We start from the raw sequence: 8,740 nt of genomic DNA on the forward strand, positions 1-8,740 counted from the left end.
TATATAGGGAAAATAGATACTACCCTGGGTGAGAAATAGTCATTCTTCACCCTCCTCTATTTTACCATCAATGCACCATAATTTTACGTTTCGTAATTTTTGTCTTATTTCCAACGCAAAAAGGGACCGTAAGAAAATATATAATCACCGTAAAAAATATTTTATATTATGTAAAATTACAGACGTAAAAATATAGTCTAAAATACATATAAACTACAAATTTTCTTGTCTTATGACCTATATTTTTATTTTCTTATGTCAAATTTTTTGTAGTGAATCAATAGGAATCTAACTATTTAAATTCGAAACGTAATTTAATTATGAAATGATCGTAAGATTACCTCGGGTTTAGAATAACTTATTCTGCACCCTGGGTGATGAATAGTAACACTATATATTTTTTAAATGAACTATTAACTTTTTTATGTCTACAATTGTCCATAGACATTGTACATTTTTTGTTATATAACTAATACATTTTTATAATACATGTTTAACATTTTCCGAATTAAAGATTAATAGGTTTTGAATGAATGGTCAATATTGTTTCCATAAACATTTTTTATATTTTTCAAATGCTTGATTATTTTAAAAAAAAATACAAGATTCACATTTTTTGAATACAGGTCAACATTTTTCCTCTACACTTTAACATTTTCAAATGCTTGATTAACATTTTTCAAATACAGAACTCACATTTTTTAATGCATGGTCAAAATTTTTTCTATACAAATTTAACATTTTTCAAATACTTGATTAACAGCTTCTGAATACATGGTAATTTTTTAATTACATGATCAACTTTTTTCAAACACATTATATTTTTTTTGTATACACGAGAAATATTTTCTCTATACACATTTAACATTTTTCAAATATTTGGTTAAAATTTTTTCTAAATATTTTATGTAAAATGTTTTTATTAATAGATTTATTTAAAATGTTTTAAAGTATAAGAAAATTAGAAAAAACAAAAAAACAAAAAAAAACACATGAAAAAACCCGAGGCCGTGGCATCCCGCGCGCCAGGGCCGGGCCATCTCGCTCCTCCCTTGAGGCGAGGGTTCCCTCGGTCTTGCTAGAAGTGAGGTATAGCAACGCCCGATAGCCAGCTTGTTGTGCTATAAAAAAACGCTTGTCGTGGCAATCAGTATGTCAGACGCGTAGTCGCAGTCACGGAAATGTTCCAACCAGCATGTGCCTATATTCTTTTCCAGCCAAAAAAGAATACGCGCTGTCAAGAGCATGTGCTGTATTTTTGGTGGTATCTGTTTGGCTCCATCGTTCCGTGACACCTCTTTGCTGTTACGAGCGCCCGTGCATGGGAACTACTAGATCAGATTATGAAGCTACTGCATGTGGACGGCTGAGACGGACAGATATTAGTATCGTTGATTGGATTCAAACGGGGGCCATGAGAGGTGCCCAGTACCAACAAACGCCGATGCTGCTCCTTGCTACTTAGCGGGACTCGCAGCACTCTCCTCCACGGCCGCCCAGCACAAACGGACCGAGTAGCTAAGCTTGTCATCATGGACACAAGGGCGGTGTGCATCAGCTGGCTTGTGATCCTCGCGCTTGTGCTGCTCGCCGGCCCGGGCCTGGCGGCGTCGTCGCTCGCGGGCGGCACTGCCAGCATCGACGTGGCGCGGCAGTTGATGCCGTCGTCGTTGATGAGGCTGGAGGACGGCGTGGCGCCGGAGCTGGCGGTGGACCTGGGGCTGCACCGGCGCGTCCTCGCCGGCATCGACCCGGGGGCGGGACCACTGAACGCCAACAAGCCAGCCTGCAAGCCCAAGTGCGCGGAGCCCGGACAGCCCAACACCGGCCCGGGCTGCCTCAAAATTTATGGCTGCCGAGGAGGAAGCTGAGCGGCACAGCACTAAAGACGTCGACTCAACCTCCGGCACCTACACAGCCATGGGTGCATGCACTCGCGTTCCCATGTTCTATTTCCGTTTCCATTCTGCAATTCAACACCGCGTCGTCTTGTTGTACTATTGTGCAGTGGCAGTGATTGTACCACCCGCTCGATGATGATCAAAAGTGAATATTATCTTACAACCAGTTTGTGAATAAACACAAGTGGAAACAATTTAATTGCACTCCTCTTTGGCCAAGGATAACAGCACATCAAAGCTGGAACGGGCATCGCAGTGGTGGTGTTCTTGTAGCCCGGTAGGGAGATCATATGGCATGGGAAATGTCCGGGCGGGGGATGCATGCATGCTGAGGTCACTCATAATTTGGCCCACCACCTCCATTCAGACCATCTATCCAATAATGTAGAAGAAAACACAGCGATTTTTTTTGTCAAATAGTTGTCGCCAGCCTTGTGTTCTGTCCTTCTTTGTTTCTATTTTTTCTTTAGTTTAACATAGTACAGACGCAGATGCTCATACATACACATATGCATTAACCTTTATGAACGCACGCACACACGCACCGATGTCAAGTCTAGTAATTGAAACCTGGTGGGTTGGGGATATCACGATCCTCCTAACCATCCAACCACAGGTTGCTTCGCTCTATTTCTATTTTTCTAGGTACGTGCACATGCAGACTTTTTGTCCTGCTCTGTTACTAAGGCTGCTCATAGTGGTCAGTAAGTTAGACTAGTAAAACATTACTATTTTTATTATAGGTAGTGTCATATATGGAGATGATTCAATTCAAAATGCCCTCACCATGTTTTAAGCTCTAGCTCCTCCAACCAATCACCAACATCTTTGTTTCGAACATCTTGTTCTTGTTCTCCCTCCGTCGACCATAAGTAGTACTTCTAGCACACCTCCATACTGATTCTTCCATATACCTCCTTTAAAATGTTTATTGAAATGTCATCATATATGTCTCACAAAATATATGTGCTTCGAATCATTAAAAAATTCTCTAACTACCTTCACTAGAACCTGGTAATGAACAAACATTCAAAGACCAAATATTCTAGTCTAGTCCATTCTCTATGTAAATGGTTCCACTCCATTAGAAAAGAACAAATATTCAGACCCATTAGCACGACCATCGATGACATATCAGCGTCTCAGTAAATGTTGGATGTGTGGAGTTCATCTTCATTTGTGATTCCATTGTTGATCATGACATTATAACAAGTATCGGGTGGTGGCAACACATGGGACTTGGGCAATGGTGGTGCTCTTCAAGTATCGGGTCTCGAGTTCCGGGATGAATACTCTAGCTTGACCTTCAACGGTTATACCCGAGAATAGCATTCCAGTTTACACTCCCTTGTTGAAGGCACCTTTTGGAGTTTTGCTCGGACTTTCTCTCATGGGTGAAAACCCATGATCTGAGCTATGTGGTTGGATCTGGTTCATGCACCGTTTTCTTGTTGTGTTGGGGAGCCTTCTCGTAGTCTAGGTAATGTAAAAAAGCACGGGATTGTTGATGTTTTGCTATAGTGGGTCATTTTTCTAAGCTAAACCTTTACGGACCCTTTTCTTGTCTTTCCCTTTTTTTCTTGTTGGATGTGTGTATTCTAATTGTTCAAAGGCTGGAGGTGTACTGTGTACTTGTTATGTTTGTATCCTCTTGACATGACATTGTGTGTTGACGAAAAAACTCTATAAAATTATAAGCTAAAAGATTTCAAGTTTTACATCATGTGTATCAAAGTCAGATTATATTCTTAGTGATGAAGATTGACAATATACTCGTCACTCTGGGGTTCACACGCGTCTATGTTATACTTGGTGTTTTATTTATATAAAAAATAATTACTTTCAAGGTTTAGCACGTGGCATCACTTTGTCAGATGCGTAGCGGCATGCACTAGCGGACTCTTCCAAGCAGCATGTGACTAGTGTACGTGTTGCCGTATTGCGAGACGGCTAGCTGGCGCTGCATGTTCGGCGGTATCTCTTTTTGTTTGGCTCCATCGTTCTTCGACACCAGCCGTCCCTCCTCACTGTCACGAGCGCTAGCTCGATCTTGCGTGCCGACATCTATTATTTCTACACTCCCATGCATGCATGGGAACTAGAGCAAATCAAGCTGCTACTGCATGCATGTGTGTAGACGTACGAAAGCTCTTGCATTTGGAAGGCTCGGACAGATGTATCGATATTGTCCAATTCAAATGGGTGCCATGAAAGGTGCCCAGTGCCAAACCTCCATCTACTATAAGCTGGCGCTGCTAGTCCTAGCTACGGCCTACGGGAACTCGTGACACTCGCGTTCCAGTTCCACTCCATAGTTATCCAACACAAGCGGGTCGATTAGCTGGCTGGCTAGCATGGATAGGAAGGTGTGCATCTCTGTCGTAATCCTCGCGCTAGCTGTGCTCGCTGGCCCGGGCGCGAAGGCGGCCGCGCTCGCCGGTGGCGCTGCCAGCATCGACGCGGGGGCGGCGGTGCGACAGCTGATGTCAGTGTCGCTGCCGTCGTCCATGAAGCTGCAAGACGGCGTGGCGTCGGAGCTCGCGGTGGCATCGGTGGTGAACCTGGCGAGGCACCGCCGCCTCCTCTCATTAGGCTTCCCCCCGGCCGTCCTGGACAACAGGGCAGCTTGCAACCCAACTTGTCCGGGGCAAGGACAGCCGTACACCGACCATGGATGCAATAGCAGGTACCTCTGCCGGCACTGAATGGACCAGCGCCACTACGTTTGGGCGTCGACGCAACCTCCATTCCTGCCTGGCCGGCGTCCGCGTCCATGAGTGCACTCGCGCGTTCCGTCCATCCATGTCCTATTTCATTTCCATTCTGCATTTCGTACTGTTGTTGCTATTGCTATATATCTTGGAATAACTATTAACTTTTGTTATCATCTCCCTCCCGGCCGGCCTCTGCATCTAGAGTATATGGGAATATCATTAGTGAGATTAATAGGAGGTCTCAAATGTTTAATTGTACCTTTTCCATTGAAGGCGGAGACCCTAATAGCTACACTGATAGGTTAGCCAAGTTTTTACATTCTCTCGATTAGAGGCGATCCAGCCCCATGATCCCTTTTATATCCTACATCACGTGGAATTTGAGCAATAAAAATTGATGATAGCCCAAAAAGATGTAGATGCAGTGCAGGTGAGAGATCTATGTCAGAACCTAAGCAGAGCATGATTGTAGCTATAGATGTTCCATCGATCGGGTTCTCACACACAGAACAAACAAGGCACCTCCTTCACCAAAACCTTCCATGGAAGCAACCAGTTAGGGTGACGGGAAGCAACGTAAAGAACTATGGAGCTGGTGGTCCTAGCTGCTAGCGGCTAGATTGGGCCATGAGAGCTGCCTCACACCAAATTTACCTCGGTGCATATACAAATCGGTGCACCCTCCTGTTGGAATAAGCCACGGCGTCTAGTGCAGTCGGGCGCGTCCGGTGCGCGCGGGACGTGCGGGACGCACTGGTGTGGTCGGACTCGTCGGGCGCGTTGGGTGCGCGCGGGACGTGCGGGACGCAGCAGCGGCGTGGCGTATGTGTGTGCATGTGTAGTGCCGTGTCATGTGGCAGTATTGCACGTACGGAAGCGGCTGTACATACGGTGGTTAGTTGCATGCATATGTGAGTTTGTTAGCTGCATGCGCTGATGGCCTAGTCTTTGGGACGTAGGAGAGAATCTAGGAAACAGATTAGATGCATGCAAGTAGTTGGCTAGTATTGTGCGTCTGTTAGTGGGGCTAGTGGCCGAGCGTGGTGGCTGGACTATGCATGTGCGGGTACTACTTAAGCATTGTAATCAGCTTGGTTCTGTTAATGAGAAGAGGAGGAAAATGTAGCCCATGTGTTCTCGTCGGGAGAACGAGGCAAAGCCAATTTTCTCCACGGTGAGCTGTGTATACGTGTGTGTTCCTTTCATGGTGTGTGTTTATGGGATAAGAGAGAAACCACAAGAGAGTTGGGAGGTACCTCCCGACGGCTGCCCATCACAAACGGATCGATTAGCTAGCTAGCTACCATGGATAGAAATGTGTGCCTGACTCTGGTGCTCCTTGCGCTTGTGCTCGCTGGCCCGGAGGCGGCGGCGGTCTGCAGCACCAACCAGGCGGTGAGGCCAACGTCGTCGTTGTCGTCGACGAGGCTGGAGGACGGCGTGGCGCCGGAGCTTGGGGCGGGCATCAGCGTCAACCGTAAAGGCCTGGACCCCAACAGGCAAGTCTGCCCCCAGAGTCCGTGCGCGGCCCACGGACAGCCGTACACCGACCCTAAATGCGAATATATTTACCACTGCCGCCATGGACCACCACTACGTTCGGGCGTGGACGCAACCTCCTTCCTGCCCGGCGTCCGTCCATGGGCGCACTAGCGCGTTCTGTCCATCCATGTGCTATTTCCATCTCCATTCTGCGTTTCTTCGGGCGTCAACTTGCTATACGTATCTCGAAATAACCTTTTTTAAAGGGAACTTTCGTTACCATCTCCCGACCGGCCTCTGCATCTAGAGTATGAACGAGAAGTCAACGTTATCTTAAGTCTTCTTTGTGAACAATATGTACTTCCTTAGCACAAGAATACTGTTTTTTAGGGGAAATAAGGATACTGTATTTGAATTATGATGGTATTGGCACGATACTTTTCTCAGTAATGCAGGTTTCTCCTTATTAATCTTGCCGTCGCCCGTCACATCAGGGTGATATAACTGCACAAGAGTATAATATCGGCCTCAGAATACCAAGCTTTTAAACATTCTAAACACACGAAGTGCACAATCAAAAATATCATCGGAAGTACAAAACAAGGAGGAGCAAAAACTACAGTGGAGCAGCCACAGTCTAAAAGTTTTGACAACATCGGCCACGCCATCGCCACTCTTTGGTCCCTGCTCACTCGCGAACAACCTAACGAAGCAGGCGCTCGCTAAGGAAACCAAAACTTCTTTTTATGAGAAGGGCCACAACTTTATTGCTTGAAATTTACATAAATAGAAATACAAAGAGGGTCACGGGGATGGCCCAGTCATACATGCACTAGTAGAAAAAGGGTCAAATGTGAAGCATATTAGTGCCGGTTTGAATTTGAGCCGGCACAAATATGACCATTAGTGCCGATTCCAACGGCTAGATGAGCGGGCATCATTAGTATCGGTTCGTGGGCAACCTTTACTACCGGTTCATGCCACGAACCGGTACTAATGTGGCCAGTGTGGCTGTGGTCAGGCTGGGGCCCACACGAAAACCTTTAGTACCGGTTCATGTCATGAACCGGTACTAGAGTTTCTTATTAAGCTGATTTTTAGTCCCACCTCGCCAATAGAGAGGCAGTATGAGCGGTTTATAAGCCGTGAGTGCATAGACAATGACGAAGAGGCGCAATGCTCACCTGCATGTTGATTAGTTTCAAGCCTTTCGGAATAGCATAGATTGCACTGAGCTATGTGCAGTGCAGTCTACACTATTCGGCTTGAAGCAAATTAACCAGCATTGCACCTCTTTTTTATTTTTAATAATTTATTTGAACTCCGGACTTCTTTTGTGTTCAGTATGCAGCATTCAAAGCGACGTCATCAATTTCTAACATGTTCTGACATCATTTGTTGTTTTTCGGTCATTTACCTAATTGTTTAGAAAGCTAAATGACCGTGAAATTAAAAATCACTACAAAATGAACTCTGAAAATGTTGAAACTTGGCATGGTATCATCATTTCACCCGCATAGCATGTGCGAAAGAGTAGAGAGCGTCACGGCAAAAACTGGACGCACTTCGTGTACAAACTGGACAAACTCTTTCGGAGTATCAGGGTTTCGGACGAGAACTCATCTGTTACATGGACACTTCAATGTTTTTTAAACTTATTTGAACTCCGGACTTCTTTTGTATTCATTATGCAGCATTCAAAGCGACGTCACCAATTTCCAACATGTTCTGACATCATTTGTTGTTTTTCGGCCATTTACCTAATTGTTTAGAGAGCTAAATGACCGTGAAATTGAAAATCATTACAAAATGAACTCTGAAAATGTTGAAACTTGGCATGGTATCATTATTTCACCCGCATAGCATGTGCGAAAGAGTAGAGAGAGTCACGGCAAAAACTGGACGCACTTCGTGTACAAACTGGAAATAGAAGAAAAAAATAATGCAGAAAAGAAAAAAACTATACAAAAAAATTACTCAAAAATAAATAGAAGAAAATAAATAATGCAGAAAAGAAAAAACTATATAAAAATTACTCAAAAATAAACAGAAGAAAATAAATAATGCAGAAAAGAAAAAACTATATAAAAAATTTGTTGACGCGTTGCCCAGTGGGCCTGCCAGACCTAGGGTGTGCAAATGCAGGCCCAGAAGGGCCAGCAGACTCACAGGGCAGCGCACCCTAGTTAGGCCCAGAAGCCTGCTATATAGAGAAGCTCGAAGGAGCAGTCGCGACTGGGTTTATAAACCAGTGCGGCTACCCTTCGCTCGGCGAGGTGGGACTAAACATTATGCACAGCCGGTGGCAGCGCACAACCATTAGTACCGGTTGGTGCCTCCAACCGATACTAAAGGGGGGGGGTCTTTAGTACCGGTTCGTGGCACGAACCGGTACTAAACGGGACGTTTCCTGCCCCTTGGCCTGACGAAAATTGGCCTTTAGTACTGGTTGGTGGCTTCAACCGGTACTAAAGACCCATCCTATATATATGGCACTTACGAAAAAATCACTTTCATCGACCACCAGTACTTCTTCTCGATCCAACTTCTTCGCCACGCCCGTCGCCCATCGCGCGCCGCCCTCGCCGCCCCCGCCGCCCATCGTCGCCGTCACCGCCGTCGCCCACGCCACCCGTCGTCGCC

At 45.5% G+C, this 8,740-nt stretch overlaps 2 protein-coding genes across 2 annotated transcripts; both read left to right on the plus strand.

Annotated features, from left to right (window-relative positions):
* Window positions 1-1,427: 1,427 nt before the first annotated feature.
* Window positions 1,428-2,061, plus strand: LOC119273488. Its single transcript, XM_037554633.1, has one exon. It carries the CDS (start codon window positions 1,533-1,535, stop codon window positions 1,869-1,871), a length of 339 nt encoding a protein of 112 aa, XP_037410530.1. The 5' UTR covers window positions 1,428-1,532; the 3' UTR covers window positions 1,872-2,061.
* A 2,092-nt stretch (window positions 2,062-4,153) lies between these two features.
* LOC119273489 lies at window positions 4,154-4,861 on the plus strand. Its single transcript, XM_037554634.1, has one exon. It carries the CDS (start codon window positions 4,256-4,258, stop codon window positions 4,604-4,606), a length of 351 nt encoding a protein of 116 aa, XP_037410531.1. The 5' UTR covers window positions 4,154-4,255; the 3' UTR covers window positions 4,607-4,861.
* The last annotated feature ends 3,879 nt before the right edge of the window (window positions 4,862-8,740 follow it).

The sequence above is a fragment of the Triticum dicoccoides genome, chromosome 3A (assembly GCF_002162155.2).
Source record: "Triticum dicoccoides isolate Atlit2015 ecotype Zavitan chromosome 3A, WEW_v2.0, whole genome shotgun sequence".
In the NCBI taxonomy this organism is placed as follows: domain Eukaryota; kingdom Viridiplantae; phylum Streptophyta; class Magnoliopsida; order Poales; family Poaceae; genus Triticum; species Triticum dicoccoides.

Excerpts from the sequence above, each read along its gene's own strand:
- LOC119273488 (XM_037554633.1), top strand. The coding sequence starts at position 1,533 with ATGGACACAAGGGCGGTGTGCATCAGCTGGCTTGTGATCCTCGCGCTT.
- LOC119273489 (XM_037554634.1), top strand. The coding sequence starts at position 4,256 with ATGGATAGGAAGGTGTGCATCTCTGTCGTAATCCTCGCGCTAGCTGTG.